General features: G+C 33.1%; 2 protein-coding genes across 3 annotated transcripts in view; both read left to right on the top strand.

Annotated features, from left to right (window-relative positions):
• The window catches only part of Scp2 (Sarcoplasmic calcium-binding protein 2), a 92,603-nt gene extending 80,008 nt beyond the window's left edge, over positions 1 to 12,595 (top strand). The window contains exons 1-7 of one of the 2 annotated variants that reach the window (XM_017897628.1): positions 3,334 to 3,393; positions 4,656 to 4,722; positions 10,209 to 10,261; positions 10,467 to 10,586; positions 10,850 to 10,964; positions 11,709 to 11,806; positions 11,883 to 12,595. In XM_017897628.1, coding sequence (XP_017753117.1) covers positions 4,665 to 4,722; positions 10,209 to 10,261; positions 10,467 to 10,586; positions 10,850 to 10,964; positions 11,709 to 11,806; positions 11,883 to 11,990 — 552 coding nt within the window. In that variant the 5' untranslated portion in view covers positions 3,334 to 3,393; positions 4,656 to 4,664 and the 3' untranslated portion in view covers positions 11,991 to 12,595. Of the gene's footprint in view, positions 1 to 3,333; positions 3,394 to 4,655; positions 4,723 to 10,208; positions 10,262 to 10,466; positions 10,587 to 10,849; positions 10,965 to 11,708; positions 11,807 to 11,882 lie in introns of those variants that run through there. The other variant, XM_017897626.1, reaches the window with a different exon arrangement.
• Positions 12,596 to 15,468: 2,873 nt separating this feature from the next.
• On the top strand, positions 15,469 to 18,431 carry LOC108545833 (leucine-rich repeat-containing protein C10orf11 homolog). The gene is made up of 5 exons (XM_017897624.1): positions 15,469 to 15,553; positions 15,990 to 16,614; positions 17,143 to 17,400; positions 17,541 to 17,801; positions 17,929 to 18,431. Coding segments are annotated over exons 2-5 (756 nt in total). The 5' UTR covers positions 15,469 to 15,553; positions 15,990 to 16,612; the 3' UTR covers positions 18,164 to 18,431.
• The last annotated feature ends 611 nt before the right edge of the window (positions 18,432 to 19,042 follow it).

Genomic DNA, 19,042 nt, shown 5'->3' with positions numbered 1-19,042 from the left:
AATAATTAACCAAGAATAAAATGGAGTAATTAATGATTAATGAAAAGTAGCAATTAATCAAAAATACAAGATACTAATTAATCACGAATAAAACCTAATAATTAACCAACAATAAAGTGTAGAAGTTAACAATTAATAAAAATTAATGGTTAATAAGTTTATTCGGAGAAAATATTTCACAAGAACCAAGTCCAAGTTATTTCCATCTACAGTCAAGTTCAATCAGCCTAGAAACTTACTGCAACCTAACCAGTTCCAAGTCTTGACTACCTGTTTGCGAGCCATCAACACTTGCACAGCCAATAATGTGACCAGAAGTTGCCCTTAAACTACTTCAACAACCGACAGACATTCTCTGATCGGACCGACGAAGTTCACCATCGATTTACCTATTATCAAATTACACGATAATGTATCGTGTGTCATTACCAGTCAGACAGTCACTTCTAGTCTGAGATAGTACCATTCATAACTATGCAAGTCTATAATATCATTCACAACTGTGCAAGCCATACTTTGTCTGCATACTTCCATTTCATTACAAAAGCTACACAGATTTTAATTAAGATGTTAAAATAAGTCAATAATTAAAATGTTATTGACTTTATTCTATATATCCAAATATTTTTATGAGTTGCCATGATATATTATAACATGCAATGACTTGTACAAAATATAAACAACATATAATATAAAATATAAGATATAAAGATTCCTATTATAAACTAAAAATTATTATTGTTGTTATTATTATTAAATATCCATCTTTATTTTATATTCTTTTCTATATTATACTAACATATTATTTCCAAATCATTTTAAACTCACAGCAGAATTTATCCTCGCAAAATGTACCACATATAAAAATTGTCATAATTAATGTTGGAAAAGTCCTTATTGTAAATTAAAAATTGCCATTATCAGGTATCCATCTGCTCTATTTTATATCCTTATGTACGTGAAAAGTCTGAACAGAAATTTCTAAACTTGGAACAGACGACGATTGGATACTAAATACTAAATGAACCATATATATGAAACGAAAATTCGTAAAAAAGTAACCGATTATTGACACATGGATCGATGCCTATAAATACTTTTTTCGTACAGTGACTGCAATTATATCTCGAATCTAAATGAGTAAACCATCGTCCATCGTCCATCAACTTCCCCAGGCTTTCGAGTAATTACAAACGCACGAGTCGGCTCAGGGAATTGGTAATTTACCATTTCCCGTGGACATTTTTGCACTTTCGCCTCGTTGATATCTCCCGTCGACTGACACAATCGAGAAATGGAAAGATTACCGTGCAACGTTAACCACTTTGATGATGATTGACGTCAACATTCACCTTGACGCGTAATGGTACCATACGCGATTATAATGTTGGCTTTCTTTGAATCGGCCTCTCTCTCTCAAGGATCGTTATCGGTGCTGATTACTTAATATTATTTCTTATTTATTGTAGACCAAGGTACGATTAATGGCCCGAGCATCGTGCATAGGGATCGTTGGTCTGGTGCTCTGGATCGAGTTCAACGTTAAAGTTCTTATTACGCAGTAGATAGTTGGCTGGATTAGGAGGTTAATTGATCTCTGCTTCCTTCAAACTGAGCCTCAGATATGCAAATTAGGGTGTACGATGAGTAGGCATACGAGAAAATGGTAACGGGATTTTTATACCAGCAGCGATACCGAGAAGCGAAAATTAATTATATTGTGTTTTTATTACACAATATGTAGAACTATAATAAACAATGCATTGTTTATAATTATTGGAGTAGAAATTTATTTTTTATATTTTTCATCAGGATTTTGTTTATGTATATTGTTATTTATTATTTCTTAAAATATTATTTCAGGTATCGATTGTGAGAGTACACCAATATTAATTAATACTTAAAAATCATTTTTATATTAGAGAGGAATATGCATTCTATAATTTATTTTTCATATTGTATGTGATAGAAACAAACAGAAAAAATTTTATACCAGGAGCAATACCGAGAAGCGAAAATTAATTATATTGTATTTTATTACACAATATATGGAACTATAATAAACAATGCGTTGTTTATAATTAGTGGAGTAGAATTTTATTTTCTATATTTTTTACCAGGATTTTGTTTTTGTACTTTGTTATTTATTATTTCTTAAAATTTTATTTCACACCTTGATTGTAAGAGTGCTTCAATATTAATTAGTATTTAAAAGTTATTTGTATATTAGGGAGGGATATGCATTCTATAATTTATTTTTCATATTGTATGTAATAGAAACAAACAGAAAAATGATTCTATATGTTTCGGTAATGTGATCTACTAAATTGAATTTTTGCTATTGTACAATACTTTATTAAGTTCATTTAATTATTTTATTAAATTTTATACACTATTTTTAGAAATTTTACTAATTTTTTCTATTTAATTTTCTATACTTAAGCAGCATGACTTTGAAAGAATTCAAATTTCGATTATTACACATCATCATTTTTAGCCTCAAATACCTTGCACATCTAATCACACAAATTATAAACGAGTCCCTTATATTTCTTACTATCAATTAAGATGCAATAAAAATCATGAATGAAAGATAAATATCGTAAAGCGAAGGTGATATTTCAAGAAATTTATTATTACGAAACACATCCTTTCTGTGACGTAGTACAAATTGCAACTGAGTTACAAGGTATTCACAAGGAAGGATAATTTAGCAAAACATGCATGAGATTCAAGAAAACACGTAACCATAAACGCGTGTCAAATTAATTCAACCTACGTAACAGCTAGATAAACATTTGAACTTAAATGTTTTTTAATTTATTCATGACTTGCACCCCTAATTGCCCAACAGCTTCACACAGTGATATTCTAGAGATCTCTTCCAACCTCGTCCCCAAAAGAGAGAATTAATTTAATTTCGAACGGAATAAAATAATGCTCAAAAATTTTTGAATAATCCTCATAGGCGTAAGAGTAATCAAATCTCTGGTAAACAATTGTTCGCCGATTGACATCATACTTCAAACAGTGTTCGATCATCGATAGTAGGATGATAATGGATAAACGAAGAGAAGAAGAAGAAGAAGAATAGCTTTCGGGAACCTTCCGTCTCGTGTGAATCACTTGAACATAATTTGCGTCACGTTCCGGGCAATAATACATTTCTGATGTTTGTAGATATCTTAAATTACATCTACAGTATTATTGTGGAATTACAGCGAAATTTACGTCATTGAACACTCAAACACACTCGTTATCTTCGTTAAGGAAAGGTTTTTGATTCTTATTATATAAAGAGTTACCACTCATCAGTGCCTCACAGTCGTTTCGATTTGGAACAAAAGGAAGGATCTGCAGGATCTCAGGGCAATTTAGAAAAATCAAATAAACGTAAGACCACGTTCCTTAAAATAAAGATTTCGACATTTCTTACGCCTTTATATATTTTCACATATTCACATTCTTATCTTGGTTAAAATAATTCTGAAATTTGAAGAGTTCGAGGGTTCTATGATCCAAGAGTTTCACTTGTAATTGTACTATAATGTAAAGATATAAATGAGATATTTAAAGGACACGAGAAATAGTTTAATTACAAATATCATATCAATAATATTCATAAATTTATCATTTGTCAATAATTTTTATAAAACCTCTAAAATCATTTTCTAATTAATTCAATTCCTAATTTGATTATTTAAAAATTCCCAATTTTAATTCCAGTGAAATATCAGTGAATGATTGAATTATTCAGTTTAATTAATAAGCAATCAAAAATGTAAGTGAGATACTAAAAATTTAAGAAACGCATAAAATATTTCAATTTGCCAATTAAATAAACAATTACAATATTGCAAATATTACACCCGTAGTGTTTATAAATTTATCATTTGTCAATAATTTCTATAAATTCTCTAAAATCATTTTACAATTATTTCAATTCCTGATTTATCCCTTTGCACTCAAGAGGCACCTCGCCATTTAATCACATTCTAAAGATCGACGTTAATTAATATATACAATCTAAAATTACTCAACGATACGTGGAATGTCGAGGTAAAACAATTGCACGTCTTAATTTGCATACGATTTCTTATTTACCGTTTTAAAAATATCCTCGACTTTATGGCAGAAAGTCTTCGAATTACTATTTTTCTGTAACGAAAGAATAAATAGAAGAGATAAAAATTGTTTAAAAGTTCCTGATTAATTCCGAATCCTAATTCCTGTGAAGTATCAGCGAGTAATTCTGGCAAGAATGCACAGGTGCGAAGAATTATTATCATCAGCGAGAAACTTCGTTTGATGTCGAGGACTCGTCAAAGGACCCAAAGATGGCCATAGAAATAAGATTCGAGGGTCTTTAGTTATTGCTCAGATATCGGGTGAAAAAGGTGGCCATTTAACGTTGTGCACCTGTCGACGTACCTGAATCAAGCTGACTTTGTGTCTTCACGACGGCCTTGTAAATATCGAGGCGTTGTACAAAGCAGCTCGATAAAAGCAAGCCGCGGTTACTTTTTACTGACGAGATAAAATAAGGGTCGGTCGCTCGAGACAATCGACCCTGATCGCCATTCGATCGGAGAATGAATATTAACGTGACACACACGAACGTACACTTAACACCCCTGTGTTTCACACTGTTACAGATTGACAAGATGCCACTGTCAGAGTTCCGTAAAAAGAAGTTACTCTTCGTTTTCAACACCTTCTTCGGTGAGTAAACAACGTCTTTGTATCTTGTCATCCTTCGTGAGCTCAATCTCACTTCTTCATTGATTGAGTGGCTAACTTCTTGGTTAATAGATGGATTTTTGTAAGAAATTAATTTTTTATAATTTCATAAGTGTTAATTAATTAGGTTTGGTAAGTTTTATTCTGATAATTGTCATTTTGACAGTCATTTTGCTCCATTATTATATTATTGAAATTAGGGATGTTATACTGATTGCATTTGAAACTAATTAATTGGTTATTTAACTGAATTTAGATATTATTAAATAACCGATTAATTATTTTTTTATAATAAGCCATATGAAAAGCAATTTTTCATTTTAATTAGATTTCACTAATTTTTCAGATTAGTAGGTTTTTGAAAGAATTTTACATGCAATTTACGATGTGGAAGTAATTATTTTAAAAATTCTAAAATAAATAATAAAAATAATAGAATGAATATGTAACGAATTACATGTAATTTTGCGAAAATGAATATTTATTAAGGAAAACTTCCAATTTTCAAACTTTTTATAACAAAATTATTTATAGATTTGTCTTTCGATATAAACGTATTATTAATTTTTAATCACATATTTTGAAAAAAAATTTTTAAATATAATAAAATATTCTGAATATTCATGTACATATAAGAAGTTAAAATACTCAAAATGCAATAGAAATGTACACATTCTATTTAGACTTAAAAGAATCCAAAGCAAAAATTGACTCGAAATCTCGAATGAAATTCTACACCCTATACATTCAACTATATCAATATCCATATCATCAAACTTTATATTAAAATTCTCCAATTTATTCTAAACTCTAATCCAAGCTTCACTCCCATTCAAATCCCTCTCGAAATAATCCTCTTTAGTACAAAGAACGAATCGCTACATTCCACGTTTCGATATAGCCAAAGTAAATTTATCAGACAACAGCTTTAATTGAATTTCTCCCCAAGCAATAAAAAACAGGCAATAAAAAGGCAATAAAGACGAAAAAAATCCGTTCGAATTGCTCCAGTCTATATATTCCTCTCTAAACGTTTCACCTACTGATACCCAGTACATTATCGTTAACGTTCCAGTTAATCCGATTTCGTGTCAATCGTCTCTCAGCCTAACGACCGCGTCCACCTATTCCCATGAAAATTTCCAAATAAATTTTCCAAAACGAAACTCATCATAGACGTCACTCCTATCGATCAATGTTCACAGCTGAACTGCACCTCGAGTAGACCAAGATCCTTCTCTCCTCTTGCAGAGATCAGGCGTCGAGTTTTTCCTCTTCGTAGGTTGCCTGGTAACGAAATAACGAAACCGATTGTCGTTCCCTCGACCTTAACGCGTTTCTCCTAACCCATCCTAGAATCCAGTCAGCTAACAATCTTCTTCCATTCGTGGTCCCTTTTCGGGGCTATCGCGGTGAGCAACGCGAGCAGCCCACGCCGCTTGCAGAGAAATGAAATACGGTCCGGAAAGGGCGGGGTGGAGTGGACGACATCCTCTAGAGGGTATTTTTGGGGGCTGAAAACGGAATCAAGGCTGTAGAGGGGCGTTTTGTTCGGTCTCTCTATGGCACCTACGTGTTGGCATGGTCGAGCAAAAGTGAGCCAGGCTGGACACCTATTTATGGTATGAACAGGAGCAGATAAACAATGGACCCTGTTAAGGGGGATGCCGTGTCGCGTTGAAACTACACGTTCATCGTACACGCCTATCTTCGAGGTGAGGGAGCAACGTCTCTATGTGCGCGCGCGTGTGTGTGCGTTCAGGTAATCATTCATACGAGTTATTGCGTGTATTTTCTGGAAAGAGCATCAGCACATGTACATACGCTGACTCTGCTTCTTTTAATGTGGCTCTTTTAGTTTGGGAAGCATACATGTCGTGTGTACTTAGTGTGCAGAGATGAGGAGTTTAATTGGTCAGAGTGTAATAGGTCCAACTCGCCTTAAGATAGGGGTCAGGAATTTTCGGGTTGGCCAAGGCACCGTATCTACAAATCGGATTATATGGCATTAGGTGATAAGGAGAACGAATGGAATAGATCGGTAACGTGGGATAGAGAGCATTGACGTAGACACTGATCTGTGTCTGAGTGCTTTTTAATGTGGCTCTTTCAATTTAAGAAATTGGCTTACCTGACCAGGTCCAAGGCCTAATTAGCTACGGTGTAATTGACCCAACTTCTGTTACACAGTCATAGATATCAGTTACCAATTTCCCTTATTGGTTGAAATGAACAGGATAGATCAGTAATGAAAGATATGAGGCTCATCGAAAGAGTTGGTTAGCCTAAGCAATGCAAGACCAACTAGCATAGAGTAATGGACTCATAGAAATGGATATATAGCTCTGGAATTTTTGATATTGGTCAAAGTGTCATATCTAGAAATGGGATCATATAGTATCACGTGATGAAGGGGACGAAGATCGATAATGAGGGATAAAAGCACTGACGTAGGCGTTGACCATTAACATATAGTGGAACTCCATTTACCTGAGCTCACTGAGGGGAATACCAGTTCATATAACAAGAGTTCAGTGCTTCTTCCTACTACCTCTGACATTTTGTTCGAGCAACGGGAGTCTACGTTCATCCAAGGAAGAATATCAACTGAAGCTTCCTCCCAATAAATACAGATCTATCCCAAGATCCTTCTACCAAGTCAATATACCAACAACCTGAAAGTAAACTCTTCTGGTACACCATCTATACACGATATATAGTATCTCCTTAAACCACCCAGAAGGCAAACCAACCAACTGTACCATTCACAAATTTCTTCACGAACAGTGACTGTTTCTGAGTTTTAGTATCACGGTATGTGTACCAAATAATAGCCGAGTCATCGGAAACCGAATCATCTATCTTAACGAACCTGATATAGAGTTTGTCTTATTTGTGGTTGGGTCATAACGTTCGTGAAAGTATCACTGGCGCGAATAACAGGCCTGCCATGAGTATTACGTGCAATTAATGGACCAAACTTGCGATGAGAGTCGGTACGTGTGGACACGTGCACATCGGGAACTGCGTTAGCACGATGTGCGCCACCATACGAGATGAGGCTGCTCGTGTGGAGCGTGGAGGTCACAGGCGTGTACACGCTTCGTGGCCCTCATTAGCCCCTTACTTTCTTCCCTTCTTTGACCGTCGATCGGCTGCTAAACATATCCTGCAGGGCTGTTCTTCGCCGTCGATACGGTATTTCACCGTGACCCAGAGAAACCGTGAACGGTGCGGTGAGTCGCGAATCTTCGCGTGAAAACCAGTGGTTTGGTACGTGTGGCGCTAGTGTCGCGAGACTCTGGGTCGATTTTGGTGGTACACATTTTGACATCAGCCGTGTTTTCAAAATACTTTTAACCTTGTTTTCGTCATTCCTCTTGCATTGTTTTTATAAGTTATCTGTAATTCGTGGAATCTCTCCTTCGTGAGATAACGAGATGAGAATTTGAAGCTGTTCTTAAGGAATATTTTAAGGAATTTTTGAAGGACGTTATTAGATAAGATTATGATGGCTGCGTTAATTCGATGGAAACGTCTTTCTGAAAACGTTATCAAGTTACTGTGGTTTCATGCAGATATGTACTCAGAAAGAGAGACTTAAGTATAATACAGTATAGACATGGAAGATAAATAAATTTTAAGTAAATAAATATATTTTAAAGCTTTTTCTCTTTAAGAAAAGAAATTTGAATATCAAGGACATGTATTCTCATTTCCAGCTAAAAACCATCTACGATATTCCAATTACCTTATTACACGTTACAGTTCTAACAGACTCGTATACCCGAATAATTCCACGAACACAAAATACCAAGACGATCGTCACTTTGCTCAGAATTATTCCACGCGTGTAACTTTCCCAATACTAGGTCAGAAATATAGTATAGAGAGCATGAGAGACAGACACGTGTCACCTAATCAATTCGAGATCAGATAAAAGACCCCCATGGTCTGACGATGAACAGAATCAGCAGATATCTAGCATACTCGGAATCGTTCTTACCACTGAATTATTTCATCGCGACCTTGGTAAAAATTCACCTACGATTCAGTCGTCAGAATTGTACATTCAAAGTGTAATTGTTCCTCAGCACGACAGATTCAAAAATAGACAAACACGGAATAAAGGACATCGAACGACAGCAGAGGAAAAAGAAACAAGAAAAATAATAAAAAGATCGAGGAGAACCAAAGACGGAAAAAATGTGGGAAGATCAAGAAACAGTGGACGAAACGACACCCAGGACAACGGAAGAGAAAGTACCCATTGAGTTGTCGGAATTAGAATTAATAAACGGAAGGCCGGGGAATCCCTGAGGGATGCAGGATAGGTGGCGACACCTGAAAAGGGAGCAAAGGAGTCGGGCCACGAGCCTCGAAATTGGGTCGACTTTGCGAAAACTAATGACGTCCGATTCAAACGACGACGACGACGACGACCTTGTGCTCCGAACGATGAATGGCACGATCGACTAGAGCCGTTCTTTTCCGTGGCTGAACCGTGAGATCTCGCGCGCGGCTCTCGCTGGATACAGGCCAAAATACCATCCCTCTGGCTACCCGTACCTTACTCGCGCCCATATTTCATTACATCGATTCCTTGTCACGTGTTTTGCCTACGTGATCGAGCCCCAATATGAATGCCAGCCGACTAGAACCGCGGAGGTGTTTTGTTTCGATCATCGACGCGTGCGAGGCGATAAGCTGACGAGGCTAGCGCTACATGGATCGGAGTTATTAATGTTAACGTGGCCAGCCTCGACTTAACGCGGCGATGCCTTTGACACCATCCTGACATAACGTTGGTCCCCACGAGGCTTTATCCACTACGCTTTTTCGCTTGGTCCCGTGCCAAGCTCCACCTACTTCTTTCTCGCCCAGTTGCACCCCTCTGCCTCTTGTCTGCTCAATTTCTCAGATCTGGGGATCGCCATCTCGTATCTCGAGGATCGTAACGCCGACTGTACCAGTCTGACGAGGTTCCAAGCTATATTTCGTAGTTGCAAGCGACAGCTTTGCGCTTTCAGTGATTAAAGATTAATGGAATCGATCGAGTGAGATCAGAGGCTAACAGAGGGTCCACGTGACACCTTGGCGTGTGGACGGTTGTGGACGTAAATTGTGGATAGTTAAGGTGGTCGTTTACTGGCTACTTTTCTTCAGACCTAGCTGGTTTTACTGATTATTAGTTTGAAAGGTTTAAATTACTTGTTGGTACTAATTCCGAAACGAATTTTGGATGATACGTTGAGAAAAAGTTTGTATCATTGATTGTACGTTGTTTAAGAATATAGAATGTGCTAATTTTATGGTACCAATTTAATTTCTGAGTACCAATTTCAAGTAAATTGGTTCCTCTTGCTATAAATTTTAATGAATATTTGATATTGATAAATACCTTAATAAAGAAAATTTTAATTAAAATGTATTTACATATTATATATGTACGTTTCTTATGTTTCTAGATTTCAACCAGAGTGGTGCAATTGATAGGAAAGACCTTGACCTTGCCATACAAGTAAGCTCTGTTTCATTATTTTGTCATTTTTAACAACATCGAGTGAAGAAATAATAATTTGTCGAAAGAATAATTCAAACAATGACAAATAATAAAATTTGTATAACATCTAGAGAAATATTAAGCTTGTAAGCTATCGAGTTACTTATAATGTACTTTATATTTTCAAAAATTATGCTTATAAAATATTTATTTATTTTCTTAGCGAATCAATGAAAACAGAGGCTGGTCTGCTGACAATCCCAAAGCTCAAAGTATAAGGGATACTTTGCTTAAAATGTGGGATAATTTGAGGCAAGGAGCTGATACAGATCAAGATGGCCAGGTAAAAATTTCCTTATCAAGCATGAAATTTTCTACATTTTCAAGTAAATTATGTTTTAAAGGCTCAAGCACACAGTGATACCATTTTCAAAGCAAAAGAAATTTTCTTATTGATAGACTAAGTTTTTGAAATTTTAAAAAGATGAAAAGCCTCAATTACACTTCGTATATTCGATTGAAATGATTAATAATTCGAAGCTGTTTCTATTATACTCAAATAGAAATGTATAAATTATATTTTCTCCTTTCGTTATGTTTCTACAGGTCAGTCGAGAGGAATGGTTTTCACTGTGGGAAGAATACGCGAAAAATCCATCGAACCCATCCGAATGGCAACAAGCATACATGTCTGTGACGTTCCAATTGTTCGATGCATCTGGTAAGTTTATTATGCTTTACGTTTCCCAATTCTATGAACAAAAAAAAAAAAAAAATGGAAAAAAGGAACAAAATTGGAATGCAATTTTTCCAATGCTTTGAAATGATTCATTAAATATTTATGTAAGAATTTAGATGCAAGATCAAACAAAAAGTTTGAAAATAATAAACCATGATCGATACAGAAATATTCAATGCTTGTTTATACTCTGGAATATTCAATTTTAGGAATACGTGCGCTCTTTGTGTCACATTCTCCTTTTGTCATCGATCTACCATCCTTTAGAAATTTTATTCAAAGCGTATAATTTTCGAACGAAATTCCGCTTTTATTAAAGCCGAGATACTCATAGATGAAATAAGAAAATAATTTTTCTGCTTGTATTTTTATAAATCATTTTTCTTATAATAATTTCCTATAAAAATGAAAAGTACATATTTAAATTAATAGAATTTAAACATCCAGTGTTCCAAAAAAAGAAAAAAGAAATTAACAAATTAGATCATCTGTAATAATTTTCCAATTGAATACAACCATTTAAATAATTCATGAACAATTTATCAATACTGCAAGTATAACCTTCTACCCTAAGAATCATAAAACCTAACCTCAAGTTACGTATTAAACATGCAGAAATTTATCAAACAAATTAAATAAATTCTCTCTTAATAAAAACACGGAATCTTTCTTCCTTTACCGCAAAAATGATAATTAATCGAAAGATATACATTTTCTATTGGTCAGGTGACAAATCGATCGATGAGAATGAGTTCTGCAACGTGTGCAGATACCACGGGATCGCAGAGGCTGAGGCCAGAGAGGCGTTCAAAAAACTGGGAGTCGTAAGTGCAAATAAAGTGTCAAATACATAGAGCAATATTACACCCTGGTATCATTGAATCGTTTCTCTTTGTACAGGGACAGGAAATTACCTGGGATAAATTCACCAACCTCTGGAAACAATATTTCTCCTCGGACGAGCCAACCGCAGCAGGAAACTTTATTTTCGGCAAAACTTCCTTCTAACTCGCTTTGTCCCGCGGAAAGCCGACCGACGTGCATACGTATATATATATTACACTTCCCTGCGTCGCAAACTACCGTTCATTCTGCTGATTTCACCCGCGCCCCGGATGCCGGTCAGGCCAAACTCTTTTTGTTCGACAACGAATGATAAAATGCGCATATTTAAATTCTTAACTGACCACTCGCGATCGATTATCGATTTTTGCACAGCGAGATTTCTTTCTTTCTGTCTTACCTATTTCATTTAATTCCTATTGGCGATTCTAAAAATTAATCGTCCAATGCGAGTCGAGCTCAAGAAATCGAGATGCAAGATGTCGCTGCCTTCGCGCAACGACGAACGACTCCCTTCCGCCACAGCGAAACGCCGGCGGTAGTAAACAGTATAACCTCACTGTATGTTTGTATCTGTAGCGTATTTAAATGTAAGTTGAAAGAAAAGAAAAGAAAAAAAAAAGACGAATGTATAATGATCGTGACCTGTGCAAGCCTCCCTGACGTCCAGTGAGCAAGATCGTGCTTTCTTCGAACGATCGATTTTCGTTCGATTCTGACAGACAGAATATTCTCCCTCCATTGTTGAACAAACGGTATTTTCAGAGTTTAAAAAAAACGAATAATCATTCGGGATAAAATATACATACGATACGTGTTGATACTTTCAGCGTTAATATGGAGAAAGAAAGATGAAGGATCGATGTGGAACAGCGTTGAGAAGGTTAGAAATGGGAACCGGATAAAAATGAATGTTTTCGTATAATCATTGGCAGAAATAAACTATAGAGACGGATTAAAGGTAACAAACGTTGGCTTAATTATCGTGTAAGGAATATTGCAGAAATGAAGTGTTATATTTTAAAGGAGTTTCAATATTGCCCTAAATGTGTCTTGTATAGACATTATATATGCTGTTATACTAAGATATAAAAGGTACATACGTATACCTGCAGAAATACATAAATATATATATGTGTATATATATATATATTTGAATGACAGTGTTTTCAATAAATTATAATTGAAGAGGTTTTTAAATTTTAATCGATGTTGACTTGAAGGCGCAGTCGAAGAGTTGAACAGCTGGTACGTACGTATTTCAGTTTCAAAGCATTTGGCCTTCTATTGCCCCGATTCTTGAATAAATTTTTGCACGCATTTCGTCGGTGCACTATTTTCGCTTGATTCATTCCAATTTTTTAAATCAAATTTACATATTTTAACGTTAAATTAATATTACGAAAAGAATATATTAATCGAAAAAGATTTTTAATTATGAATAATCTTTTAGAGGGCACTAGAAGTTTAACGAATTTGAATAAAGCCAAAAATATTAAGATAAAATTCTTCCATTCGTATTTTTACACAGGTTTTAAAAAAGAATTTTATTTTATTTTAAATAACAATTCTTTTACTTTTTTCTTTAATTTAAATTTTTTATTTAAAATTTAATATTTTTATTTTTTCAGTTTAACTTAATGATTCGTTAGAAATTTATTTAGTATCACTAATAAATTACTGCTTTCTATTTAAAAGTAAAATAATTGCTTCTGAAAGATTAAAATTTAATTCTATTAAAATTTTGATTAAAAAATTGTTATCTATAAAGAAAAAGAACAATGAAATCAGAAACAGGAGCCTTTGTCTAAATACGATTGGGAAATATCTATGTTTAGTTATATCCTTCGAATCTTTCAAGGTATTGAACAGCAACGTTGTTTCGCGACTTAATATAGCCTGTCATGTAATTCTGAATGTACAATAAAAGAAAATTGAAAACAGTAACGCGGAAATTGATTTCCTCGATTTTCAATCAACACGAGGCACAATAAACGACCGAGCTGTAACAAACTCTTAAATGTTATTAAACTTTACTGTTGCATACTTTCATTAGTTAGCTTATTCGTTACTGATAAAGTAACTTAACTATTTCTTATAAGCAAAATATAAATTTTACCATAAAATTTGTTATAAGCAAAAATATAACTGGATTGTTTTTTGCATGATAAAATAAATCAAAAAGGGAAGATAAAATATTTCTTGAGAAATAAAAATTATAACAATAAAAGAAGTGAAAAAGAGAAACAACGTAAAAATAAATGTAATTTTACGTTTTATTTAATATTTGTGTACTTGATAAAAATATCGCAATTATCCCACTTAACGGTTATGTTTCTTTATACAGTGACTATCAAAAGTCTTTGTTCAATGTTTGATTTTTGTAGTTTATCATAATCTTGGGAAATAAAAATAATTACATTTTCTAAAGTCTTTAAAAAAAATTTAATCAGTATATATTTTAGATTGAAAAATATTTGTAATTGAGACCATAGTTTGGCCAAAAAATTTCATCATCCGGTATATTAAATTTTTTAGAATTAGGAACATATAATGATACATATAACGATTAATGAGAACCACTGCGACGCTTTATCGAGTGCACGAGTACTTAACTCCCCTCGTTCCTTGAAAACGAAGACCCCAACAATAGTCGAAAGAAACAAAATAAAAATGTTCTGCATCTTTTACCACGAAGAATGGTCTTCGTTTGTTGTGCCATTAATTAAAACATGATCCTGATTATTGCATTACAATAAACACGATTGTCAGAGAAACAATATTCGTTATGAACTATCGCGTTAAAAATACGCTCAGACATTACAGGAAGAGCTGAGATTACTTTATACTTAATTGTAAACTGCACGATATGGGGCAAGAATACAACAGCTGCAATTAGAGGTTAAAAAAAATCCATCAACGAGCAATTTCATATAAGAGACAAATTCAAGAGACATTAAATTTATATAGGCATCGCGCAGAAATTCTCAGATGTCGGTCATGAATTTTACTATAGAAAGCACGACAAGCAGTATTGTAAAATTCGCTTTGGTATTCGCTTTTATCATCCATCACTGCCCGTTAAAGATACGCGCGCTTATGCGCGCGCCGAAGTGGTCCGAATGTGTAAATAGAGGGCACAATCTGTTAGAAGCGGATACACGATGTGTGACGATAAATCTTGACCCGTCATTTATTATAGTGATTGTGGTAATAAAAGAAGAAAATCGATGGAAAAAACGAAGCCCGCCGCGAGTGTTTAAATGTCACGCTGGTCGCGAATTTTATTGAAAATATGATAATTGTGGCCGCTGGTTTGTCACTAACGCATGTGATGTTTGGCATACATAGATATTAATGGTGTTACCGACTGTCTGTGAATCGTGATGATAATGACGCGAATAAAGTAATGTGAAAACCAAATGCATGTTAACTCTATAAATAAAGGTGTTTGTGGACTTCGACTCTGCGATGTGTTATTCTTCTCATATATTGTTATGCTTAGTTTAGATGAAATCTTCATAGTTTATAGTAGTCTAGTTTTCAATGTGTAGATGATTTTACATTCGCTTAATATTAATATGGAAAGTTGAATTATGGTATAAAGTATCAATATTTATAATTTCGGTGACACGTGGGCCATCAGTAGCGGGCGATAAGTGACGAAAATAAATCTTTTATTCGAGGAGTGAAAACATTGGATGCACTAACGTTCAAGTGAGGTAGATGTAAGTCAGTGTGTCAGAACTTCAACTTAAATACTATATTTTCTAATATAAATTTTATATTTGGATTTACTTTCTTTATTTCGATTTAAAGTACTGTTAAAGTATTTATTCTTTTGATATAGTATGTGTTAAGATATAAGTGATTTTATTTTTTATAAACGTTGACATAGAATTTAGAGCGGGAGACTCTATTAAATTTGTAATTAGTTTTATTGCGTGTTATGATATTAAATTTGGTACTGCTTAAATACATATATACTCGTATCTTAAAGCTCAGTAAAAAAAAACAAAAAATCTTTTTATTAATTTTTTGTATAGTTTATCTTTTATCGTATTTTACATAAACAATATGCAGTTACCGTTAAAATAAAAAAAATGCGACATAACAAATTGATTAATCGATATATAGTTCAATTGTAACTTCAACACTTCGCAGGCATAGAAATTGGCAGCACCATCTCACTACACCAGTATCAAGTATTCGGCGTTGTGTTATCTCATTCGGTGGGAAGGTTTGAAAACAAGATATGCAGGAAAATTCGGTAAGTTCTTCTCCGATTGTTTTATATTTGTAATTTTTATAGTGGTAAATAATACTCTATGTATGTTTTAAATGCACTACCTAGTATTTTCACATTATATAATGTTAAATTTCTAACCTCAATACTCGCCGTTTTTGTTCGAAACACTCGTAAGATAGATAATGTTTTAGCTACAAATCGATTTCACTCGTATCTTATCATTAACTACCGTCAGATAAACGATAAATTTTATGTACTACCTTCGCGGTGAGAGCTCAGTATCATTCATACCGCAGGAAGACTCACTATGGTTGACCCAATCACTACATGCAATATTGCATATTACACTGAAGCCTTACAGCCTTACACGATCTTCTATTTACGCAATATTATCTGTCAATGCAAGCTGTAGCTTTAACCAATGTTAGGGTGAATAGTATAGATAAATGTAGTGAGTGAAAAGTGTATTGCATGATTCTAACGTGTTGATTGTTCGTTTGAAGTTACTGCCCCGTAAGGTGATACAAGTCGAAGCATAATGTAAGTATTATAATCAAGGATTTTTCCAGAAGTTTTATCAGTAACTCATTGGTTCCCTTAAGATGTCATTAAGAAATTACATATTTGTAAGTTTGATATAATGTATTTCTATACGTATATATTAAAAGTTTTCAAGTATTTAAGAATTAAAAAGTTATCAAAATTGGATATATAGTATAACTTCTAAATGTAACATATTTTATACGTGCTCGCATGAGAATATATTAACAAATTGATAAAGGAAACTATCTGAGATAAAATATCAAGTGTATCAAACTTTTACTAACAAATATTAGTATTTATAATCAATGCATTTATAGAATCTTTTTGATAGCAATTTTTAATTAAATAACATCATTTACATTTTTATAGTTTTTAAAGCTATATAACTTATACAGTAAATATTTTTATATTTTTTAATAGATATTTGCTACTTAGTTCTTAAATATTAAACGTTTAAAAGAATTTTTAGTTATAAATCTGAGAATTTAAGATACTACTACATTAAATAGAGTAACCTTTTTACAGGTTGGATTACCGTGATGAGTTAGAATTACAAAAAGAAGCAGACGAAGTGGAACAATTTGCCATGACTTCCTTAGGAAAACTAATATTTGTAGATGTACATTGTAGACATCCAAAGTCTTTATCTTCAGATAAACCATCTCTAGATGTTGATTCTTTATCACTTGCTTTTGAAAACCTTTTTTATATGCCATTTGATATTATTGAAAATTACAGTAATACTCTTCATACATTGGATATTAGTCATAATAAATTTAATCGGTATGTATATATTATGTGGAATATTTATACATGTATTATACTAATACATGTATAAATTAATGGCCAGGTTTAAGAAATACATATAAATATAATAAAAAGTTCCTGTAGTAAAATGTTTTGTTTTTCTATTACATTTTTAGAAACTTACAATTTTTAGCTGAATTTGAAAATTTAACATCTTTAAACCTAGACCATAATAACATAGATGACCACACTGTGTTTCCACATATGCCAAAACTTCAACTTCTGTGGTTAAATCATAATAATATAGAAGAATTGTATCCGTTTATTAAGAATCTCTATGAGAGTGTACCGAACCTCAGATATTTGTGCCTAATGGGAAACAAAGCAGCACCAAGCTATTTAAATGGTGGCACCTTTTATGACTATCTTCAATACAGGTATGGCAGTAAAGAGTAATAAAAATGATATTAGAATTTTCAATAATAATATAAATATTTTTGTATGCATTAAATATATGCATATTATAAATATTTTATTTTTATGAATATTTTTGTGGGAAAAAAGGTTATACGTCATATCTTGGTTCCCCCATTTGGTACATTTGGATGATAGAACAGTGACTCCAGAACAACGTCAGGAAGCCAAAAGGCTATTCAAGCGACCACTGTTAGAGAATTTAACTGAGTATGCTCCTCTTCCAGAATGCATTAAACATCTGCACAATAAAATAGCAAATATATTTTCAAAGCCAACACTGCCTTGCAAGTTAAAATCGAGAGGAACAAACTTTGTTATTTAAGACAGTATTACATTATTATTATGGTCTCACTTGGAAGCTATTTACTTTTGTTAAAAATATTTATAAAAAAGTACACTTTTCTATTTTACACGTAAATAAACACACAGAAGCAACCACATGGGGCAGTAACAAAGAAGTGTAAATAATATAACAAATTAACAATTTAACAATATATACAATATTATTGCCTTCATTTTTTTATACTTCAGTTTATTTCAGTACAAATAACTTCATTAACTCTCTTACATACAGTGAAAATATCTATTAATTTTACAACACATATGAACTCAACAAAAATGTATTGTAATTATATGATAATTCTTATTAATTAATAAAACTGAATTACGATTCAGAAGGTATTCAGGTAACTTCGCAATAATTTTTTATAAATATTTTGTATTACATACTTGCATAATGAACTAGTATGTATTTACTCAAAAATATTTTATACTAATAGCAGTAATGGATAAAAATAAAAGATTTTGTTACAAAACTACATATGATTGTTTTTAACTAATAGGTTTTCAACCATCCCAATTTTTTGTATTTTTACAATAAGTTATGAAATATTACCGTTTTACTATTTTTATTTAATTTTTATTTATTTGTATTTTATGTTTTATGTTTATGATAATACGAAATCTTCAATTTGCGCAAGCTTGAAATTTCGATGTTGATTTTTTTTTACATTTGTCATGAACGTAAACAACTCGGTTCTTATCGGAAAATGAAAAGAATATTGTTGCAACGCATTTTTCGCGTATAACTTCCTATCATTTAACTTAGAAAAAGATAAAGTTGCAAAATTGATTGAATATCGTACAAAATACGTTTCTTCTAACAGTTTTGCAATATACTACATTTAACGGTGATAATAAA

The sequence above is a fragment of the Eufriesea mexicana genome, unplaced genomic scaffold (assembly GCF_001483705.2).
Source record: "Eufriesea mexicana isolate 0111107269 unplaced genomic scaffold, ASM148370v2 scaffold592, whole genome shotgun sequence".
NCBI lineage: Eukaryota > Metazoa > Arthropoda > Insecta > Hymenoptera > Apidae > Eufriesea > Eufriesea mexicana.
The sequence above is the reverse complement of the archived record's forward strand: the minus strand, read 5'-3'. Positions and strand labels throughout refer to the sequence as shown.

What these genes read in the sequence shown, in the direction of transcription:
- LOC108545833 (XM_017897624.1), top strand. An exon ending in AGTCATAATAAATTTAATCG is followed by an intron (nt 17,401 to 17,540) that starts GTATGTATATAT and finishes TTACATTTTTAG; the next exon opens with AAACTTACAATTTTTAGCTG. An exon ending in TATGACTATCTTCAATACAG is followed by an intron (nt 17,802 to 17,928) that starts GTATGGCAGTAA and finishes GTGGGAAAAAAG; the next exon opens with GTTATACGTCATATCTTGGT.